Genomic DNA, 23898 nt, shown 5'->3' with positions numbered 1-23898 from the left:
GACACAAAGCTTTGCAAACTTACTTGCACTCCCCTGGCTTGTCACAAAATCCATGCTGGTCATCACAGCCTGGCAGACAGATTGCTGCAAGCAAATAAACACATAGGTTATAGCCCCACCCCAGGAATTCCCTGGTATCACCAGGTGGGACTGGGCAAAATTAGCAGTACCTACTCTGTAGGTCCAGGCTGAGTGGATCCCAGGCTGCAGAGCCTGGCCCACCCTGGCTGGTGGCTTTGGACTTCATTCAAGCCTGGGGTGCGCATTCTTCTCAACATAGAGCTTCCAGGACAAAAGGGCTCTCAGAAGCCCCCACTCCTACCCCGTCCCTTTTTCTTCTAAAAGAGGGTCAGAAGTCTTCTCCCTCCTCCCTCCCCCACTTTCCAATTCTATGCACAAAGCTCCACCTCTTAATATCCCAGAAAGTGTGTGTGCAGATAAGAGTGGACAGCTGGTGTGCAGCGTGCAGGGCAGGACAGCTGCTCCATTGTCTCTTCCCTCACGCAGCTGCCCCAGCACAACAATGCTGCCCCCACCCAACCCCCAGCCCGAGCATGTGTGTGTGCACTCACACAAGCGCGTGTGTGCACATACCCCTCTACCAATGGGAATGGGCAGAGTCCCCACCGCCCATCCTTGGGGAGATCTAATCTACGGCACGTGTAAGCAGGGGCGGGGAGACCCCAGTGTTTGAATAAGAAGAAAAGTTTAGATTTCTGACTACCCCAGAACCATTGGCCCCTAGAGAGGAAAGCTGCAGTGGGAGGCCAGAGAAGCCCGAAGAGATGGGGGGTGGCCACAGGCTGAGGTTTTGAGCTGGCTCATTTCCCCAGTTATGAAACTCATTAATGGTCAGCAACTCTAGTTCTTAAGAAAACAGCCAGCTCTGGCCAAGGCGGGGCATCAAAGGCGCGCCAAAGCCCTTAAGGATATGGGAAGCTAGGCAACAATGGCATCCAGGTTCTCACTGAAGTAAGGACCCCTTCATCCTCAGGCAAAAAATTAAAACTAGAAAGCTACTCCATATCCTCCTGCAGGCACTGACAGAGGTCCTGGGCCTCACCAAGTCCAATGTTCAACTGCTCCGGGGCACGAGAACCAAAGTTCACCAAGCCCTGACTGCAAGGAAAGGGCCATTCCTACAGGTGGGACTCAGAGAGCTGGAGGGGGGTCCACTGAGGTCCCTATGAACCAGAACCAGAGCCGGAGTCCTCCCTGTGACCCTCGCCCCCTGGTTTGCAAGAGCATTGCAAGACATCAGTTACTACATTTCTTTACAGACAGTGCGCTGTAAGCATCTAGACCACAAATCAGGTGCTTTCTACCATATGGGCCTGCAGTCTGCCTCGGCACGCCTGTGGACTTTCCACAGCCCAAAGGATTGAAGACTTCCCTACAGGACAGGACACAGAGTAAATCCCAGGGAATCTTTGGAAATGGATTACTTTGTGGGCAGGTCAGGCATCCTAACTCCATGGAGGAAAGGGAGGGCTTCCCAAAGAGACATTGTCACTGCAAGAACTGTTGGACTATGAGCCCTCCACATCCCTTCTCTGTCCCTCCCTTCCTTCCTCCCTTCCCTTTCTAATACAAAGGCCCTAGGGAGAGCACAGTCTTACTTCCTGACCCCTGGCCTTGTCTCTGAACTCCTCCCTGTAAAGAGAGGCAGCTTCCTACAGTGGATACAAGGTCTCCCTTGTTAAAATGCCCGAGTAGGGCATAACTGCCACCAACCATAAAACAAGACACTTCTGCTCCTTAGGCCTCAGTTTCCCCCACTGAGCCATCTCTACCATCGCCTGTGTCTCTTCCCATAAGCGGACCTCCCGCGGACTCACGTTCAGTGCAGTACTGGCCTTTCCAGCCAGGGTCGCACAGCTTCTCCCCTCTCTCCCCACAGGTGAAGTGGCCGAAGGCATCATCCCGGGGTCGGCAGAACACGGAGCAGCCTTCACCGTAGTAGTGTTCATCACAGACAAACCGGTAAGAGTACCGGAGGTCTGTGCGGCCGCTACTGTGAAGGTCCTGTGACCACTCCTCTCCCACGGTCAGGTGCCTCTGCGTCGTCAGGCGGCTGATGAGTCTCTCTGGATTTTCTGGGAGAGAAGATGCGCAGGTTGGTTCTGATAACACTCAGAGGCCAGGAAGTGAGGGAGTGGCGGGGATGCTGTCACCATGGGTTGGACTCTGAACTCCTCCAGGTGCACAGTGAAGACATCAGAGGATTTGGGTGAGTGGGTAAAATAAAATGTGTATCAGCAAGGAGTTTGCACTGTGTACAAGTTTGGAGTCTTACCTGTTGCAAGGTCATCAGGAGAATCTGTGTGGAGAGCTTCAATGATCAGAGAGAAGGTACCCTGGGGAAAAGGGAGAGGGTGAATGATAAACCGGAAGCATAGAGGAGGGGGAGGAAGAGGAGGAGGAGGAAGGGCATTAAGGGCTAACAAGTCCAGAGTCAGATCTATGTATGGTGCCAGTGAGGGTCAACTCCTATCACTTTCCTTCAGAAAGCAGAATGATTTTAGAGTGGTTTTCCCGTGTGTGCTTTTTAAAATATGTTAATACAGGAGGTTGTGTTTGTTTTCAAAGCGAGAGAGTTCTGGAGCCAACAAGGTTTGGGATGTGGAAGAAGAGAGGGCCTCTGTGTCTGTCATTAGTTTTCTGGTGTAGAGCAGTCCCTGCTGTAGCAATGGCACAGTCAGAGGCCTAGCAGCTAGAGGAACAACAATTCTTCCAATCTTGGGAGGGGGAGGAGCATTCGGCCCTCCAGATAAGTACCGAGGTGTATAAGAAACGCCCTGAGCTTGCAAAGGCTTCTGGTGCTCCACAAGCCTTCCTTAACCTCCAGAGACTGCACGCCAATTCCCGGGAAGAAATCAAGACCACAGGCGTGTCTTTGTGAAATTATCCAACCCTTATCAGTGGCCAATGCCTTCCTCCCTCTGCCAGCCACCCGCCCACCACCCCTACCCCTCCAGGCCCAGTCGGGTGCGCGCAGGTGCCCACTCACTGGCCAGGTGAAGCCGAAGGGGAAACGGATGGGGTTGCTGAAGGCAGGGTCGATGCCTGCGCCATCAGGCAGGCTGAAGGAGTCGACACCCAACACTGGCGTGACTGCGCTGCCGTAGGTGCAGGGTGGCTCCGGGGACACGCTGGCCTGATAGTGCTTGAGGCATACGCGGAAGAAGGTCCTGCAGGCGCACGGCGGGCCTGAACCCCCGCGGCAGCAGTTGCGGTTCCCCAGCAGCCCCTTCTTGTTGACGAACTCCTGCAGCTTCAGCTCAAATACGCCGGAGCTCCAGACCTGCGCAGGGAAGGGGCGTGAGGACGCACTGGCGGCGGAGGGGCCCGGGCGCGCGGGCCCTTGCTAGGACGCAGAGGCCGAGCGCACCGCAGCGCCCGTCCGGAGCCGCCCGCTGCCAGGCAGCTCTCGGGGTCGTAGCTGCGGGAGTCGCTTGGGGATGGACAGCTGATCAGCTTGTCCGGCTCCCCTCCCTCCACCGCGCAGCAGCCCCGCCCGGCCCCCTACCTGGCACAGCAGGGCCGAGACCACGGCAAGGGCTAGCGCGCTCCGACGGCCCATGGTACCGCTGGACGCCTTTGCTCTCCTACAGTATCCTCTGTTCTCTCTTCTTCAAAGACCCAGGAATGCCAGGAAAGTCTATGTGACCCGAGGAGCACGGGCGGAAAGGCGTCTCTCGGCTCCAGGTGTGATAATCAGGGCCAGTTGCTTAAGGAGGGTGCGGTGCTTCAGATATGTCCCTGACAGAGCTCTGCGAGGCACTGAGAAAGGACAACTTTCGGTTTCCTCTTCTGGCTTTCAGTCCACGAGTAGGTGAGGGTCGCCGGCTTTCTGGTTTTGTCTTCAGCTTCTTCACGGAGGGAAAGAGGAGAAAGGAGAGAAGACTCAGAGGAAAGAGAGTCCAGATGTTCGGCTTAATTCCCAAGAGAGCTTGCAGCGGCTTCCTTCGGAGGCCTATTAGAGAGCGGCGGTCTGGAAATCCCACCGGTGAGGCGATAATCCGGGGCCCCGAGGGGCGCGGTGGGAACGGACGGCGGTGGTGGCAAGAACTGCGGCGCGCGCCCTGGTTTCCCTCCCCGCCGGGCGTCACTCGGCGGCCGCTGCCGCTCCCAGAGTGTTCTGGACCGGTATCTCTTGCGCCACTGCAAAGCCTCGCGTCTTCCCCAAGAATTCAGCCAATGCCATGCGAGAACACACACCCAGGACCGGAGACCGAAGCGTGGGAGGCTCCGTGCCGCACCGGTGCTCTCCCGTGACCTGCCTCGGTCAGACAGGATAACCGCGGGTGCACGCCGAAGGATCTGACCGAGGCAGGCGTCTGCCGCCCTTAAATCCTGCCGGTCGCTCGCATAACTAATGAGATGCAAATGAGCAGCCCCCCAATCTGGCGAGAGCTGTCACAAAGGAGCCACTTTTCCAAACCCTCCTCTCAATGGATCGCCAAATGGTCAGTGAGCTGTAAAATGTGCAACCCTCCTCCCCGCCCCCACCTCCCCGCCCCCTAGTCCTCTCTGCCTCCGCCCTCGCCCCTTCGCTTCCCTCCCCCAGCGCAAAACCCGCTCATTTACATTCCTGCAAAATGTTCGCTGCGACGAACCGCTTCTGCTCCCGGAGCTGGAGCTGACGCCGCGTCTCCCACCGCCCCACCGCCACAGGCCCGAAGACCCTAGGCACGCTGGGCGGCCTGCGCCTCCCACCCGCGGTCACCGCTAGCCTCGCGAGCAGGACGCGGCCTCCGGACACTCACGTCTCCAACGCTGGCCGCCTAGGCTCTCCTCGGTTGTTCGGTCCTGGGGACTGAGGAACCGAGGAGAGGTTAGAGGCCCGCGTCCCCGACGCTGCCCCTCCTCCCTGGCAGGCTCTTTCAAAGGAGGAGTCTCCCGGAGGGGGCGGGGGCGGGGACCCGGTAGGAAAGGGACCCTTCAAGAAGAGGTGGGCAAAGGGTGGCAAGAGCACCGCGGCGGTTTCGGGAAGTTTGGGGTGGTTAGGCACGCTTATACCTCTGGTGGAGGATGGCGGCTGAACCTCGGAGAGGGAGAGCGCCGATAGACTCGCGATCCCGGCGGGGCGCCCCCAGAGACTGCAGTGTCCGGGAGCCCCGGTATCTCCGTGTTGTCTGCGATCACTGGAAACGGGAATCCGGGTCCGGGCAGCGTATTCCCTGAGCCAGGAGAGCCAAAAGCTTCAGTTTACCCCCTCCCCAATGTACACGCCCTCTCCCGAGAGATTTTCGACCGCCACCACCTTCACTGGTGTCCGGTCCCACTCTCCTGGGTAATTCCCCTCAGGCCTCTCTCTGCTTGGTAAAAAGTGAGTTTGGTGTGTGTCGTTCGCGTGGCTGTCATTAAGGCAGTCTGTTATTGTGCGAGCCTGAATCAGTGGCTCTTTGTGCGTTCAGCTGTATGGTAATGCAGACAGCACCTGCTCTCCGCACAATGCGGAGAGAAAGAGCTCCCCTCCGCGCACGCCGCGGCCTCTGCGACAATGTCCGGCACATGTTCGAAAGACTCCCCCACCCCTCCACCCCCAACACACAACCTTTACACAACCGTCACCTTATTAGGTTTTTACACATCCATCAGACACTAGAACTTTTGTTTTCTTTTTTTTTTAAGGGAAATGAGTTTATTGGGAGGGCCCAGAACACGTATCACAAAGAGTTATCTAACCTGCTCCCCTGCTTACAGACTTCAGAGAAAAGTAAGCGGAGGTGTAGGCTCTGACTTAGTACCTAGCTTTGTGTTGAGCATGCAATGAGCTGCGTATTCCCATCTCTGGAGGGTCCTTCTTATTCCACCCCCAACACCTTGGCAGCCTCACTAAGAATCCCAAGGTGTGATTACTGGAACTAGTGTTGCTTTGATTGCAGATCAACCCCTGGGGTGTGCCTGACAGGTGTCCTCACGGTAGGTGTTGTCCTGGTGGTGAGAATGAACTCTGTGACCTGACAGACGACCTGACAGAGTATTTTTATCCTTTAGACCTGTATCTCGTTCAAGACACTTATACAGCACAGAAAGAGAAAACTCCGCCCCCCCCCCACACACACACCAGGAAAACACTGGTAACAATCTAAGCAGTTGCTTGGCAAAATCATCTGTGTTGGGCCATCTGGCAACTGGAATTACAGCTCCTTTTTTGATGACCCAGTCTGTCTCCTGCTATCCTGTCTCCCAAACACTTGCAAAGTTTCAGAATCAACAGGAATCTGCACTTCGAGTTGTCATTGCTGACTCATAGACAATCAAAGAGTTAGCCAAAAAACATGTGTTCAGTGCCCAAGGCTGAGGTGCGAAAAGCAGGGTTGGACCTCACTTAAAAAAAAAAAAACCAAAACACCAACTGTTTATTATAGAACAAATGGAAGCTTCAAAAGATACTGCCACCCCTACCACGGCAGTGGCAAAAGCAGAGTCCCTGTCATTTGTAAACTGTGTAGGGACTTGCTTCATCGCCACAAGGCTGGGCTAGCTTGAATCCTAACTTAATCTTGCCACCTAGTGTTGGGATCCCTTTTTCACTAGGTTGATATTTCCTCTGAAAGTTACTTTCTGAGAACTCTGCTTCTTAGAGCTGAGAAGCTGTTCCCTGTGGGGCTGGGGAGAGGAACTCAGGTGTGAGGGTCCCTGCCTGCCTCAGAGGAGAGTCAGAGACACAAGGTCAAATGCACAGCTCTCTGTGCCTTCAAGATTACAAGAAGACATGAAACATCAGGAACCTTTTAATTAGAAAATGGGAACCAGGGTCATTTGAATGCCTGTTTAGAAAACTGGAAATGAAAAGTTCCACACGCAAGGGCTTAGACCTGGGGGGGGGGGAGAACTTGTCCCAAACCTTTAACAAACCCCCCTCGGTATCAAGTATTTGTTAAATTGACATGGCACAGATTTCTCGATTACATCGGCAAAGCAGGACTGAAAGGCATGGTAAAATCCATCAGAACCCTGCCCAGAGCATTCATTCTTTTCCAACTTAATTTATGCCACGCCATTCTGTATTGGGGAAATCAAGCAGAAAGCTCTTTTTTCCCCTCCCTCCTACTCCTTCTGCTCTTCTTCTTCTTCCTCTTCCTCATCCTCCCAGCCTCCCACCCCTAAGTTGGTTCCTATTCCTCTCTCTTTCAAAAGCAGGGCTAACGGGGAGACTGTTTAACTTCGGCGTTTCTATAGGAGCCTGTTGTAGTTTAACTCCTGCGTACCAGTAGCTGGGAGGAACAAAGGGGAAACTCGAGGTCCGACTATTCATCCTTTCTTAGCACTTTAATTTTCATTGATTGGGAAGACAAGGGGAGCCCTCAGGGATTCGAGCTGGGGGGGGGGGATGACACGCCTTTAGACGCCATCAGCCCCCTAGCCAGCCATCTGCTCTGAACCAAATGGCGTTTTTTCACTCCCTAACTGCGTGTCTCTATACTCCCACAGCTAAGCACTCAGAACCCCCCAAATGCAGGAGGGAGCTTAAGCCAGAGTATGTTAAATAGATTTGCCTGAATGTTGGCCTAGCCAACAGATCTCCCCTCCCCACACACCATAAATCCTCACCTTGACCATTAGAAGAAAGAAGGAAACTTACTTTTAAATGCTTTTTGATGTTTCAGCAAATTTACTGTACAAAGTGGGGCTCATTAGAACTGAGAAGACACTGAATACATCAGATACAGGACCTGAAGGAAGCATTTGTTGTCTGGTGGTAGTGTTGATTTTTTTCCACCCCAGCCCTCCTCCCCCCCCCCCCCCCGTCTGATATGGCAGACTCAGGTTGCATAATAATCAGAATTAAGGCCACAACAAATGTATCTGGAGTTCTGTCTGCAATTGATCCTGATTGTTTTCTGTATTTTACTGGACCATGTGGTAATAAAAACTCCCAGCCTTAATCTTATTGAATTAAATGTGCCCATCCTCAGAACAGGTCGCTCAGCTCTGATCCACTCCTTCACGCACACACAACCAAAAGGCTCAGTTTTCAAAGTATGGGTATAATCGTGACTGCAGACAGGGCAGTACCCATGAACAACTCCCAAACAGTTTTCAGACTAGGCCAGCACAGGTTCGGTTTTCTGTGTAAACAAATCTGGAGACTTGAGTGGGGTTTGTGTTTTCTCAGACCAACTGAACATTGTATACACAACAGAGGGTTCTCTTATTCCTAAGAATTAGGATCCTTGTTCGGAGCAACAAAACTGAAACTTCCAAGCAGCAAATCTGGTGTTGATCAAACATGCCAGCTTGCTTGAGATGAGGAAGAGGAGGAGGAGGAGCCTGTGTATTAATTAGTGCCAGCATCACATCCTGCCCAACAACCCTTCTGCCCATTTCCCTCAGCCAGTTCTGGAATCAAACGCAGTTAAAATATTAGAGGGAAAAAACCCTCCTTGCAGTGAGATGGAAAGCCACCAGGGGCCTGTGACCCACCTGCCTGGTATGATTATGATAGTTATTTGCCAAAGTCTGTGGCAGAACCTTCCTTTTAAGTCTCGCTACGGTGCCAGGGCTGGCCTGAAACTCGAGATTCTCCTGCCTCAACCTCCCGAATTCTGGATTACAAGCATGCCAAATGTAATTCTGGCGCGCACACACTTTAATGTTTGTACAGACGTGTGCACACTCTGATTGCAGTTAGCGTTTGGCTTCCCTTTATACGAGAATTCGCGCCTCAGAGTCACCTCACGGGCACCAGGTGGGCCCAATGGCCCTGGCCTCGCCTATGCTCTGTTGGCATCACACTCAAAAGGGTAGTGGACCCAAAAGGCTCTGGCATGGCACCCTGCGAACCCCAGAGTGAAACGGGGTCCTAATTCCACCATGCCATAGGATCACAGCCCTTTCTTTTTTTCATGGAACTGGTTGTCGCGTCCTCTGACCCACATAGTTGGTGGTGTTTTTCCTTTGGGTGGCTAGATAGGAAACTCCAAGGCATTGTATGAGCTCGGAGGACACCTCACCCTGGGGTGCGTGGGTCTTGGGAAGCCGGCTGCAGAAAGTTGCAAAGGCATGTGCTGATTTACATGAGAAAAGGGGAGGCGCGTGGCTCAGCTGGCGGCTGCCGCGCAGATGACAGATCGCCCCACCCGCGGCCCCTCCCCCCTAGCCTCTCCTTCCTCGGAATCGTGGGTTGTCTGCTCCGGGCTGTCCTGGGCTGATTTCCATGACAAAGCGTGTGTTTACCTGCGGCTGCAGCCCAGGCGGGCGGGCCTTTGTCCCAGGATCAGATTACCCTAGCAGCTGCCTGTGGCCAGCCGGAGAGAGAGTCACGCACGCACCTCGCTCCGAACTTTCCGAGGCCCTTGGTGGGGAGTGGGTGGCAATGGGGTGACGGGGGTTGTGGAAGGAAGGCTGTTACAGGGGAGAGGCTGCTTTTAGCTTGCGCGTAGGATCGTGACTCTCAACTAGAGTTAGCGCCCCTGGGGTCCCGAAGCGAAGCTGGAGAGGTGCAGGTGGGGATCTGAGCCGGGAAAGGGTGGTCATCCTTGGGCCAGTGGATGGGGTGCGACTTGATGGCGTAATAACTTGAATCACGAAACCTTGAGGCGAAGTCGTTACGGTTTCTTGCAGCTGGGCCCTGACCACAGCGCTCCAACCTCACCTGATGACAACGAGGACCAGACGGCTGTGTGCCCACATCAGAATGAAGAGCCGTCCCCTCCACCACCACCACCAGACCCAGCGTCTAATTTCCCAGGCTCTGCTCTTGGGAGGGAGAGTTTAAAGATTAGACTCGGCTCAGAGAGTCTCTTAAACAATAACCTCAAAAGCCTGACGTTCTCGTTCTTGACACTTTTAGAGTCTGGGATAGGCTTGCTGTGCGCGCACGTGTGGTTCGCAGCCTCCCCACGAAAGTCCCTGTTGGACACAGCAGCACCCAAAGGCCACCCCCAAGGAGCCCTAGACAAGCCTCGGGACCTTGGAAGCTTTCAGTGCTCCAGGCTTCCCTGGCCTCCCCCACCTCCCTTTTCTGTGAGCATCTGCCCGGGAGAACAGATGTGGGCACCTGCAGTGACAGGCCGCATATGCTCTGCCCTATTCACAGGCATTCAGACGTGGCACAATGAGCGGCTTTTGTGTGCAGAGAGTCACTAAATATATTAATCTGTACTCCCCAGAGCACCGGGCTGTTTAATTTTTCACTAGCAATAACATCTGATCTAATCCTTAAATCGGCTCCCAAAAGCCTTCCCTCCCGCCCACCCCCTCTCTTGAAAAAAAAAAAACAAAAAAAAAAAACGTGTGAAGTTATTCAGGCTCCCACCTGTTGCTTGCTGTATTGGGCCGGGTCACTGCAACTTCTAATGTTGGTTCCGGCAGGCCGCGGGTGAGTGGAGGGTACAGCGCTGAGAACTGCTTGCTACGTGAGCATGACTATGGTGTGTTTATCAGAAAAGGAAAAAGAATACTAAGCGTGGAGTGTGGGTCCCCAAATGTTGTGTAAACAATGAACAATAATTATTAAACAGCTTCCAGAGCAGCTCAGCACACTTATCCGGTCTGTGTGCTCACCTTTAAAAATATACATTGAGTTCCCATTTATCTTTGTGTTTATTAAACTCTAGTGGTTATTATAAGTACTGGGCAACAGGCTATACAGCCCAGAGGTAATATAAATCTCAGATGTCTTTTTTTTTAAAAGCAATTTTGTTGCAGAACCTCTTTCATCTTAGCATCTCTTATTCCATTTTGATTTGTTTTTGGCCGCCATGAATCCTTTAGAGCCATTGTGTCTGTCACAATGCACAGGGACATCAGGCTGTGAATGAAGACAGAAGCAGTTTAAACAAGCCAAACCCTTTCTTTCCTTTCTGCCCATTGTCTTATGAATGGGCCTTTGGCTGCATTCTGCTGCTAGGAGACCAGACTTGCAAAGCTCTACTCCAGTAAATCTGCTGGGGAGAAAAGGGACCCAAAAAACAGTCCAAGTACTAGAGAGGAGAGAAAGCGGGGACACCTCAGTCAGCGCGTTTCCTAATCTCAAAATGTAAAACATACTCTCTGAGGTTGCGTTTAAATTTTCTGCCTTCATTTTTATTCTGCCTCTTCCATCAAGGCATAGATAACAGCACTAGGTCACCATCGGCATTTGTTTTTCAAAGTGTGATATTTTCTTTTAGGAAAATGAGAACTGGGCATGGGCGCGTGTCCATCACCCGATGCTTTCAGTGAGAACATGGTGATGATGGCAGACTTTTAGTGATGACCACAGCTACGACCTGGGTCAGTGGTGACTGGGATTGTTGAGAGAAGGAACATAACCTGTTGCTTTCCAGTTGCGAAGGACCTAAGGACCCCTCTCGTCACTGGCTGGTGATCCCTCATCCCTCAGGGATAGATGGAGTCCCGGGACCACTGTCCAGCTCAGTGCGAAACCAGATCACTCAGAGGTAAAGATAGGGTCAGGCAGGGCAGGAAGTGGAAGGCTGTTTATTCTCTGCTCACAAGGCTTGGAGTCTATACGAAACTAGACATACTGTCTGCTTCTATAACAAGTATAAAATGGTTTCAAAAAGCTTCCTTGTTTTTCCATCCCCTGAAAGGGTCTATGTAAGATTATCACTCTTCCTTAAAAACGTGACAGAATTTGCCAGTAAAGCCATCAATGTCTGGTATTTTTTTTTCAGTGGCAATACTGTTGCCCAATTTCTTCAATACATAAGATTTTAGTTCTTATATTTCTTCTTTGGTCAATTACATAGCTCAAGAAACTTCCTCATCTAGAATCTTTCACAGAGCTGGGGCTGGAGAGGTAAGTCAACTGTGAAAGCAGTTGCTGCTGGTTCAGAGGACTGTTGCTAGATCCCTAGTATTCACAGGGCAGCTCACAATGGCCCTTAACTCCAGTGTCAAGGACTGTGACTCCCTCTTCTGGCCTCTGCAGATGTCAGTCATGCACACAGAACATTTGCATACATGCAAGCAAAACATACACAAAAAGTAGAACAAATCTTTAAGTTGATCAAATACTCTTTAAACTCTGTACTTCGAGTAAGATCTATGGTAATATGATCTGACATTGTCAGTAGAGGAAATCTGTGTCCTGTGTCTCCTCTCTTATCACAGAGAGCCAACCTTTTGTTTATTAATTTTCTCTGTGGATCTAGGCAGTTATTGGAACAATCATTAGTCCCATTCATTTCTTGATATCTGAATATGGCAATTTCATATTTCATCAAGCTTTGCGGCTGTTTACCGAGGGAGAAAGAGTTCTGTGGGAATTGTGCCTTCATAGGTAGAAGCTGAAACAGATACTTTTGATGCGAGTAGCAGGAAATCCCAGTTCCATATTAATACATGAAGAGACTTTGTTTGATTGCATTAGTTGGGAGGGGGTGATCTGATGGCTCAACTCATCACTCAACCCAAGGCTTCCATCTTCCCTGTGCTTGGTGAGCTCCTATGTCCTGAGAAATTTCTCATACAGCAGGGACCATGAGAAAATGAGGGGCATCTTCTTCTGAGATGATACCCTTTACCAACCATGAAACACTCAAAGAACAGTGTGCACCATGTTTGCACAGCTTTGATTTTCTTCTTTCCCATTTTCAGATGAACCATACCAAATGAATTTTTAGGCCCATGTGATTGCCACATTTAAAGACATTCAGTTCAGCATTGTTTTTACTGTCTTCGTAGAAGAATGTCTTCATTCATTATAATGATAACCTTTTCAGAGGATGTGACCACTGGTAGGGTTTTCATGCTCAAGTGAATGGCTCTGCATCCTCACACATTTGAGCCATGCCAACTGAACTCAAAGGGTTATTAAAGCAAGAACAAACACAAAACATGAAGCTAGGAGGGGTACTTTGGAGGGGACATTGGAGAATAGTTGATAAGGAAGAACTGTGAGCATGGAATGCCTATCAGTGGCCACATCCTCAAAAAAGAATGATTCTCCCTTGCCTAGAAACTACCGATGGCCAGCAGGTACTCAGCGTTGTCTTCCCCATATGCTTATTTTCGTTTGCTTGATCTTGTGTAGGTAAGCACAGCTATTTTCAGTTCACGATTGTGGTAGTAACATCATGTCCAGGTGACAGGATTACAGAATTTCTATTCGTCCTTTGGTTCTTAAATTCTTTGTAATTTTTAAAAATTTATATGTGCATTGGTATTTTGACCTGCGTGTGTATCTGTGTGAGGGTGTCAGATCCCATGGAACTGGAGTTACAGACAGTTGGGAGATGCTATGTGGGTGCTGAGAACTGAACCCAGGTCTTCTGGAAGAGCAGCCAATGCTCTTAACTGCTGAGCTATCTCTCTATGGTTCTTCTATTCCTTCTGCCTTTTCTTCCTTCATGTTCCCTGAGTCTTAGTGAGTGTGGGATTAATATAGATGCCCATTTAAGGCTAAGCATTCAGCACGTTGACTACTTATAAATCTCTCCAGTGACTGCTGTCCGCTGCAAGTTTCTCTGACCAGGGTTGAGAGCTGCCCATGTCTAAGGGTATAAGCATAAATATTTAGAAGATAATTTCATAGCATGACCATTCAGCAAAATAACAACGGCAGGTTTATCTTAGGGCCTATCTCTTCCCCAGCCATAGGCTTTTGCTTTTTTTTAATCATAGCAGGCAAGAAATGCTCTACTAGCCTGAAGATAGACCTTGAAAAGTAATCCCACACTAGCTCAGAATTGAGTATAATAAAGGGTTATTTATTTAGGGGTAGACTCACAGATCACAGTCCTCTGAATGAATGGGGAACAGGAACCGAATCCAGCAGCAGGAAGAGAACACACGCAAGCTTTATGGCTGCATTTACAGTATAAGAGACCATGCCCTATTGGCTGAAGGAGTTCCCACAGCTCCTCCCCCTTTTGTCTAAGTAAGAGAATTCTAAACCTATTACAAACTATGTACAATAAGAAGAAATATCAAGTATAAAAATTAGAATCGTAACCAGTATAAACAATATCAAGTAAGAAACATGCTAAATGTTTCAATAATTATCCTATCATAAGGAGTCTAAGTCTTGTATTAGAAATGGCTTGGCCAAGTCATGAGAGGAAAGTAACTATGACTATCTAATCTTCAACCCCATCAAAGACCTGAGAAGAGAAATAATATTACTTGAGTAAACAGGAAGTACAATCAAACAAGTTCCAAAATGTGCAATAAATGACAGAGACAACTGGCTACCTGGGCAATCAGCCAAAGTCTCTTTTGCAACATTGGAGCAACCAACTTTGGCTAAAGCCTAGAGACAGGAAAATTTTCAAAACCATCTTACCCTGTCTTGGCAAGGTTTGACAGCATTTTGTATCCTGCTTGTCCTGTCCAGACACCATGCATTTTGTCAGTGGTCAAGGTATGGGCAGTTCCTTGCCCAAAGGCCAGTTTTTCCAAGAAGAAAACAAGCTCTAAGTGGAGTGTCTTTGGTGCTCAGCATTCTCTAGGGAATAGATCAGTGCTGCCAGGAGCAATTGTGTCTCACGTCAACACAACCCTAATTTATTTAAATATCATATTCTACAGTTCTTTGAAGTGGTTGAAGATTATCTATGTAGAATACAATCTCTATGTATCTAAAGAACCTGATTAGTCTAACTATAAGTATGACAAACATAGATGACTATTGATTATAATTCTTAATACCTATATAACTTAAAGACTAAGATTTCATATTAGAATATTATACAACTGTGCAACAAATGAGGACAATAACCTCAAAATGTTAAACAATGTATAAGTATCTTAATTAGGGATAGAAATATATAGTGAAATATGATAAATATATCCTAAAATTGTATCAATATACAAAATGTCTTAAGCAGAGGTAGAAGCATGCATGCAAACAATAAGATAGAATAACTTTGCCTAGGTGTACAAATATTTTAAACAGAAATAAGAACATATTCAATACAATTTGAATTTGAATTAATATTAAGATTCTATACCTGTTGGGGGAGGCTGTTTATTTGTTTCTGGGCTGCCCAGACTCCCAAAATAATCACACAGAAGCTATATTATTTGCAATACTTTCTGGCAAATAGCTTGAGTGTATTGCTAGTTAGCTCTTAAATCTAGAATTAACCCATTTCCATTATTTTATATTTTACCATGAGGTTCATGGCCTACCATCAAGGTTCCAGCTGGCAGCTCACATCCTCCCCCTCTGGTAGATCCATGGCGTCTCTCACTCCACCTACTCTATATATCTCTTGCAGCCTGGCTATGTTCTGTTAAGCCATTGGCCAAGAGCAGCTTTTTTATTCAGTAACCAATAAAAGCAACACATATAGAGAAGGACTTCCCACATCATCTCCCCTTTTCTATCTAAGCAATAAGGAAGGTTTTAACTTTAACATAGTAAAATTACATATAACAAAACAGGTATCAAAAAAGAATTATAGTTACAATATTTATATCTACATTATCTTTTATCATAACTAAGGAAAACTATAACTATCTATTCTTCAACTCCATCAAACACTCCAAAAGGATATAATATTATCTAAGTAAACAGAAAGTTCATTGTAAGCAACTTCTAAAACTCTAGAATTGACAGACATCTCACTGCCCAGAGAGTCATCCAAAGTTCTTCTGTACCATTGGGGCATCCATCTTCAGCCTACAAGCCCAGAGTATCCAGTAGACTTTTCCAAGAAGCAGGAAATTTCAAGGGCAGTTCCACCAACATTGACAGTTTGTCAGTCACTTTCTTCCATGTCCTGCAGAATGTATTACAGACTCTTTCATGAAGCAGGAACCCCAAAGGATGGTCTCACCTTCTTTAGATAACTTCAGCAGCCATTTTTCTGGGGGTCCTGCATGTCCAGTTCATGCAGCATGACATCAAGCTGTCCAGGAAAGAGCAGTTTCTTGCCCAAATGGCTAACAAACTCCATAAGGAGCCTCTTTGATGTCCATCATCCTCTTGAAGTAGATTGGTGCTGCCAGGAGCAGATGTGTCTCATTGTCATAAAAAGTCCCAAGTTCTTTTAGAGGTCTTTTATGTCTGAATCTGTCTTTATTGTGTATCTGTAGTTATTTTCTGAGTAGGACCACTTTTTAAAATGCTAAGTGGGCATGGCTAGGGCCAACCAAGCCCTGCCTGCCTGCTCTGCCCAGTCAATCATGGCAGAGGTCTTTTCACCGCCTCTGAAACTGCCTGGTGGGAGCCACGCTCACCACCTCAACTCTGGTAACCAGTTGGCCCATGCTGCCACCAAGTAACTTATAGCATGCTGCTCACAACCCCATTCAAGTGCTCAGCCTCCTGAAAGAGCTAGAGTTCGTGCTGGCAGCACACCCCAGGAAGCTGCCATTTAGAAACTGCACACGTTTTTTCCTACTGCTGAATCAGGAAGATCTCTCCTAAAGGAGCTGCGGCCAGCAAACAGAGCCCATCTGAAAACAAATGTGGCTAAACTTTGTTTTTTAGTGTCTAGAATTCCTTCCTGAGCCCTCTCAGGTCTTAAGTGGATTTAACTAACACACATTGACCATTGTAAATTGCCTATAAATAATAGCTCACAAGTATTGACTCCACTACTCACTATTATTATTAGTGTGAGTAAGCTCACACTAATCTACCTATTATCTTATCCTGCTGTGGGACAATGGTCTTGTACCCTGTAAAGATTTGTTTCTTGTACTTGTTTAATAAAATGTTGATTGGCCAGTAGCCAGGCAGGAAGTAGAGGCAGGGCAACTAGGCAGGAAGTAGAGGCGGGTGACCAGAACAGGAGAATTCTGGGAAGAGAAAAGGCTCAGTCTGCAGTCATCACCTAGACAAAGAGGAAGCAAGACAAGAATGCCTCACTGATGAAAGGTACCAAGCCACATGACTAACACAGACAAGAATTATGAGTTAATATAGGATGTAAGAGTTAATAAGAAGCCTCAGCTAAAAGCCCAACCAGTTTATAATTAGTGTAGACCTCTGTGTGTTTCTTTAGGACTGAATAGCTGTGGGACCAGGCAGAACAGAAACTACTGTCAACAAATTGTGACAACGTGGACAACTGCAACCACATAAAACCTGAGAGAGCTTGGGAAGTAATTCAAGACACAAAAGAACAGAGTTAAGCATGGCTTCTTGGTAGCAGCATTTTCTCAGGTGGGCTCTGTTTGCTAGAGGAAAGCACATCTCATTTAAGAGAAGCTTCCTGACTTAGCTTTAGCTGCAAAAACCTTGCAGCCCTTTTAAGAGGACCTACCACAAAGCACTTAAAAGGTGTTTATGAATAGCCAACAGCATAATTCTTGGTGGTGGCAGGGACCTTGAAACACCATAGAGTTGTGACAATAAATATGGCTTCCACCAGAGAGTCTGCTATGAAGCTAGACTCTCAGAAAGCTAAGGAATGGGGTGGATCCAGCCATCAAAGACACTGCTTTAATCCCAGCCATATTGCTTAAGCAAATAAAAGACTCACAGAATATTCTAGTCAGGACTTGACCATAATCTCAAATTTTCTTTAGGTCCCCATAAGATTATCAGTGTCCCCAAATAGCAGGAAGTAGCCTAGGAAACTATGCCCACACACCCAAAAAATGTGTTATAGATGTTTGTCTTTGTTTAGAGTGTTGGTTTCAAGTTGTTATAGATAATGGTCAGGGAAAAGGCTAAACAAAGGAGATTAGATTCAGAGTTATTGTTTTAAAAAGGGGGGGGGAAGTACTGTGGGACAATGCTCTTGTACTCCATAAAGATTTGTCACTTGTAATGGTTTAATAAAATGCTAACTGGCCAATACCCAGCCAGAAAGTATAGGTGGGGCAACCAGAACAGGAGAATTCTGGGAAGGGGGAAGGTGTAATCTGCAGTCATCGCCCAGACACAGAGGAAGTAAGATGAAAATGCCTCACTGATAAATGTACCAAGCCATGTGACTAACACAGACTGGAATTATGAGTTAATATATAAGACTTAGCTAAAAATATGCCTAAGCTATTGGTCAAACACTGTTGTAATTAATATAGTTTCTGTGTGATTATTCATGTCCAGGAGGCTGGGAGATGAACCAGCAATCTCCACCTACACTAGTGAGGCAGTGGTAGTGCATGCCTTTAACCCAGCACTCAGGGATGCAGAGGCAGGTGGATCTCTTTGAGTTTAAGGCAAGCCTGGTCTACATAGTGAGTTCCAGAACAGCCAGCTAGAGATACACAGAGAAAATCTGTCTTGAAAAGCCAGAAAAAAATAGCCCTACTGTAGAGAAGGCATCAAATCCAATCAGGGTCCAAGGCTAAGTAAAACCACTGATGTCTCTTCTCCTCTGTAACCTGCACAGCATCTCTGATACTCTGAAAATTAGACCACAGGGAGGGACATTTTCCAGCAGGCTTAGTCTTGCAGTCAAAATTTTTACCAAAAGAAACTTATTGTGTCGTTTTGGTGGCTAGCAATTTCTATGTAGTTTTCTTCCAGTCTCTTAGGAAGGAGACTTTTAAGAACTCTTTGACTTGTTATTCCTCCATTGTAGTCTATTATATATTTTGTAGGGTTTTTTTTTAGTTTTTTTATTTTTTATTTTTGAGACAGAGTGTCTTAGCTAGGTTTCAGTTGCTGTGAAGAAACACTACGACCACAGCAACTCTTATAATGAAAAACATTTAATTGATGCTGGCTTACAGTTTAGAGGTTTAGTCCATTATCATTATGACAAAGTATGGTGGCATGCACACAGACATGGTGCTGGAGAAGGAGCTGAGTGTTCTTACATCTTGATATGCAGGCAGCCGGAAGTGCCTGAGCCAATAGGCCTGCTTGAGCTTCTGAGACTTCAAAGCTTACCACACTGGCACACTTTCTCCAACAAGGCCACACTTCCTAATAGTGCCACTCCCTATGGGCCTATGGGGGATGTTTTCATTCAAAAACCACAGTCTCCGTGTGAGTCTGACTTCCAAGCTCTTAAGTAAGAGTTCTCACTATGTAGACCAGGATGGTTTGAACTCACAAAGATTCACCTATCTCTGCCTCCGTGTTCTAGAATTAAAGGCATGTGCCATCATGCCCAGCAACTCAAAATCATTTATTTCTGGTGTTTTGAAGTTTTGTGAGGATGTATCTTGATGTGGGTATCTTGAGGTTTGTTTTTTTAGCACTGACTGGCATTTCCAACATGAAAACATGTCTTCTAGATATGAGAAGTTTTCTTAAATTATTTCTTTGGTGATTTTCTTCTCTTTGTTTAAATAATTATCTTTTCCTGTAATCCTATGTTTGGATGCCAGCACATTTCTTGTAATCTAATTGTCTTCTTGTATTTTGTTTTCTCAGTCTCTTTGTGTCCCGTCATCTTAGAAATGTCATCTGTTGTAGAATATTATTTTAAGATGTGTTACATTTATTTGTGTTAGGGCACATTTGTTTTAATGCGAAGATGATGACAGAAGTTACAAAATAACCGCACACTAGCTCAGAATTACATATAATAAGTCTTAGATCACAGTCCTCTGCATGAATGGGGAACAGGAACTGAATCTAGTAGCCAGAAGCGAGAGAGAGCCAGCCTATGTTTTACAGTAGAAGAGACCAAGCCCAAGTGGAGTGGTATTTTAAAGGCTATTGGCTGAAGGAGCTCCCACAGCACTTCCTCTTTTTCTTTAAATAAGAGGGTTCTAAACCCAATACAAAACTATATACACTAGGAACAGATATCAAGTATAAAATTAGAATTACAACCAGCATAAACAATATTAAGCAAGGAACATATGCTATATGTTTTAATAAACATTCTATCCTAAGAAGTCTAAGTCTTGTATTGGAAATGGCTCAACTAGATCATAAGAGGATGGTAACTATGACTATTTTTAATCTTCAAGCCCATTGAAGGCCTGAGAAAGGAAATAATATTACTTGAATAGGCAGAAAGTACAATCAAGCAGCTTCCAAAATGTGCAGTAGATGACAGAGACAACTGGCTGCCTGAGCAATCACCCAAAGTCTCATTTGCCATGTTGAGGCAACCAACTTTGGCTAAGGCTTAGTGGAACTGACAAACCATCTTCAGAGGCAGGAAAAATTTCAGAACCATCTTACCTTGTCTTGGCAAAGTTTGGCAGTCTTTTTTTTTTTTTTTTTGGTATTCTGCTTGAGCAGTGTGAACTTCAGTGGTTGAGGCATGGGTGGTTCTTTGTCCAAAAGCCAGTTGTGCCAAGAAGAAAACAAGCTCCAAGTGGAGTGTCTTTAGTGCTCAACATTCTCTCAGGAATAGATCAGTGCTGCCAGTAGCAATTGTGTCTCATGTCAACAGAACCCTAAATTATTTAAATGCCATGTTCTACAGCTCTTTGAAGTGGTTGGAGATTACCCATCTATGCAGAATACAATCTCTATGTATATAAAGAACCTAATTAGTCTGACTAAAAGTATAACAAATATGATTACTATTGACCTATAATACTTAATACCTATATAACTTAAAGACTAAGACTTCATATCAGAATATTAAACAATATTTAAACAACTGCGTAGTAAAGGAGGACAATGACTGCAAAATGTAAACAATATATAAATATCTTGATCAGAGGTAGAAATATATAATAAAATATGATAAATATATCCTAAAATTGTATCATTATACAAAATGTCTTAAACAGAGGTAGAAACATGCATGTGTACAATCTGACAAATTAACTTTGCATAGGTGTACAAATATTGTAGACAGAAATAGGAGCATATTCAACATAACAAATTTGAATCTTGTATCAATATATAAAAATCTATACCAATGTAAATTGTCCATAAATAATAGCTCACAAGTATTCACTCTGCTACTCACTATTATTATTATTAGTGTAAGTTCACACTAATCCACCTATTATCCCATTCAGTTTTACCTCTCTATTCCCATTTCTTTGAGATCTCTGGACCTACATAATTTCCACCCCAGCCCCCAACCCTATACAAGTAATAATCAACCCCTAATCCTGAGAACAAACTTTGTTGGGAGAGTAGATGTTGTCTTTTAGAATTGCTTCCAGCTGTCATGAGGGTGATGTTCTTTCTATGGGATCCTATGAAAGTAAAATGATGGTTAAGTTTCAAGATTGCTGTTTTGTAATAAATGTAAATGGTCTTGGAGTAATCAATAGGGTTTTGTTTGTTTGTTGTTTTTTGGTTGTTGGTTTTGTTGTTGTTGATGATGATGATGTTGTTGTTTTGAGTTCTGGCAAGAACATTGTAAGAAGGTACACTATTTCTGCAGCTGGTACTCAAAACCTGGTCTCATAGCACCACTACAAGCATCATGACATCATATGAACCAGGTGGAGTCATTGTCGTGGGGCTCCATCTTCTTCTTGGAAGTTTCAAAGATTACTGCAGGAAAATCTACTGTTCCTTGTTGAAAATCTAAACATTTTCCAAATAGACATATATTCAATGAAAGATATAATATAGACAAAATGGACATGGAGAAAAGCAAAATATTTCCTTAAAACCTATCTTCTTTCTGTCCCATACCAGATGGCTCCTGACATGAGACAGAAATTCTGAATTTTTCTTTTAACAACATGCTTGGATTTAGAGGATAGCCATCATCCAACTCTAAAGCCAACTCTGATTTTTAAGTAGAGACGTACACATGTCCAGATAATCATGTTTTACCATGCAGATGATACAGCATAAGTCAGATTTTTTTTTTTTGGCTTGGTGATTCTTTCTGGATAGTTATCTTTTCATCTTTAGGCATCTAGATGTCCAAGGTTTCTCAACTCTTAGGAGATGACTTTCCTGCAAAGACAAGACCAGAACCCTGACCCAACCCTTATGAGGTTTTCTTACCACCTGTATGGTTGTCACCTCTGTAGATGAACTGTCATATCTCTCTCTCAAGAGGGTTCTCTTTTTCACACTGAATCTTTATTGATTTTGATGGCATCCATAGCTTTTCTTCTCCTGTAGAAACAAGAGTGAAACCCCTTCCCCAGTGTAGTACATCTCCTGTTTTCCATTGTGATGTCAACACATTCTTGAAATATACTGACTGATTTAATACAGAAGGTTTTTTTTCTATTATCCAATGTCTCTCTGCTGCCCTCGTTCCTTTCTCATTAGCGTAAAAAAGTTTCAAGGTTAATAAAGCATTATGTAATCTATTTCAGGGGGTATTTTCTATCCCTTTCTGTTTGTTTAGTATATCCTTTCTAGTTTGTTTTGCTCTTTCTATAGCGGCTTGTCCGATCAGATTATTTGGTATACCTGTGATATGCTTTATAATATAGCAAGCAAAAAACTGTTTTATTTTCTTAGACACATATGCTGGACCATTGTCTTTCTTGATTTGTGCAGGTATACCCATGATGGCCATAACTTCTAATAAATGTGTTATTACTGAATCAGCCTTTTCTGAACTCAAGGCAGTTTCCCATTGAAAACTTGAATAAGTGTCAATGGTATGGTGTATGTATTTTGATTTTCCAAATTCTGTATAGTGGAACACATACATCTGTCAGATTTCATTCCTTTGAGTACCCTTTGGATTATTACCTACAGGTATTTGCTTTCGTTTTTTTTTTTTGTTTGTTTGTTTGGGGTTTTTTGTTTTGTTTTTTTTTTTGGATTTTTTGAGACAGGGTTTCTCTGTAGCTTTTTGGTTCCTGTCCTGGAACTAGCTCTTGTAGACCAGGCTGGCCTTGAACTCACAGAGATCCGCCTGCCTCTGCCTCCCTAGTGCTGGGATTAAAGGTGTGCGCTACCACCGCCCGGCACCTACAGGTATTTGGTTATAGAAAGAGCAAGTAGGACATTTTATAATCTGCTTAACTTGTTGCCACGTAATAGAAAACTCTCTTTAAAGTTTTGCTATTGACATAATGTTTCTTATGAAATTCTGAGGCCTTCAGCACACTTCCAATCAATAATTGGTCAATTTCTGCATTATCTTGAACTAGAGGACCTGTCAGACCCGTATGGGATCAGGTGTGTTATATATATAGGACAAAGCCTATTCCTGATTATGTCTTGAACCTGAATGAATTATGAAGTCAATTCTGTATTATGTTTTTCTTTGTTTAGAGTGTTGGTTATAAGTTGTTATGGATAATGGTTAGAAATAAAGCTAACAAAGGAGATTAGATTCAGAGTTCTTGTTTTGAAAAAAGGGGGGAAGTGCTGTGGGACAATGGTCTTGTACTTTGTGAAGACTTGTCACTTGTATTTTAATAAAACACTGATTGGCCAGTAGCTAGACAAAAAGTATAGGCAGGGCGACCAGGCAGGAAGTGTAGGTAAAGAATTCTGGGAAGAGGAAAGGCTCAGTTTGCAGTAGTGATCCAGATACAGAGGAAGCAAGATGAGAATGCCTCACTGATAAAAGGAGGCTAACACAGACAAGAATTATGGGCTAATTTAAGATGTAAGAGTTAATAAGAAGCCTGAGCTAATAGGCCAACCAGTTCATAATTAATGTAAACCTCTGTGAATTTCTTTGGGACAGGATGACTGTGGGACCAGGACAGAAACCTCTGTCAACGCAAAGATACATTACATTCTTTTATTTTACATCCAACTCTGTGAAGCTGTGATACTTTGCCTATCTAAAACACCTGATTTGTCTAACAAATAGCTGAATAGCCAATAGCTTGGCAGGAAAGCATAGGTGGGGCTGGTAGGCAGAGAGAAAAAAATTGGAGGAGAAATCTAGAAGCAATGGAGGAGCAAGAGAAGAAGGAGGAGGAAATCAGGGATCAGCCATCCAGCTACAAAACTAACAATGGAGAAAGAAAGGAAGGAAGGGAGGGAGGGAAGGAGGGAGGGAGGGAGTTGGGCATATAAATAGAGAAAGATAAAAGGCAGAGGCAAAAGATAAATGGGATAATTTTTTTTCTTTTTCTTTTTTCTTTTTTTATTGAGAAAAGGAAAAAAAAAGTATCCGCCTCCTCCCAGCCTCCCATTTCCCTCCCCCTCCTCCCACCCTTCTCCCCTTC

The 23898-nt window shown here is 45.6% G+C and overlaps 2 protein-coding genes across 3 annotated transcripts in view; one reads left to right on the top strand and one right to left on the bottom strand.

Annotated features, from left to right (window-relative positions):
• The window catches only part of Dll1 (delta like canonical Notch ligand 1), a 7780-nt gene extending 4013 nt beyond the window's left edge, over positions 1-3767 (bottom strand). Inside the window, exons 1-5 of the mRNA XM_005363338.3 lie at positions 3530-3767; positions 3011-3304; positions 2297-2357; positions 1839-2096; positions 24-84 (exon numbers count right to left, since the gene is read on the bottom strand). Coding sequence (XP_005363395.1) covers positions 24-84; positions 1839-2096; positions 2297-2357; positions 3011-3304; positions 3530-3583 — 728 coding nt within the window. The 5' untranslated portion in view covers positions 3584-3767. The remainder of the gene's footprint in view (positions 1-23; positions 85-1838; positions 2097-2296; positions 2358-3010; positions 3305-3529) is intronic.
• A 72-nt stretch (positions 3768-3839) lies between these two features.
• The window catches only part of Fam120b (family with sequence similarity 120B), a 74457-nt gene continuing 54398 nt past the window's right edge, over positions 3840-23898 (top strand). Inside the window, exon 1 of one of the 2 annotated variants that reach the window (XM_026787366.1) lies at positions 3840-4009. The gene's annotated coding sequence lies outside the window, so the exon portion shown is untranslated. The other variant, XM_026787365.1, reaches the window with a different exon arrangement.

The sequence above is a fragment of the Microtus ochrogaster genome, linkage group LG9, assembly GCF_000317375.1.
Source record: "Microtus ochrogaster isolate Prairie Vole_2 linkage group LG9, MicOch1.0, whole genome shotgun sequence".
Taxonomy (NCBI): Eukaryota; Metazoa; Chordata; class Mammalia; order Rodentia; family Cricetidae; genus Microtus; species Microtus ochrogaster.
The sequence above is the reverse complement of the archived record's forward strand: the minus strand, read 5'-3'. Positions and strand labels throughout refer to the sequence as shown.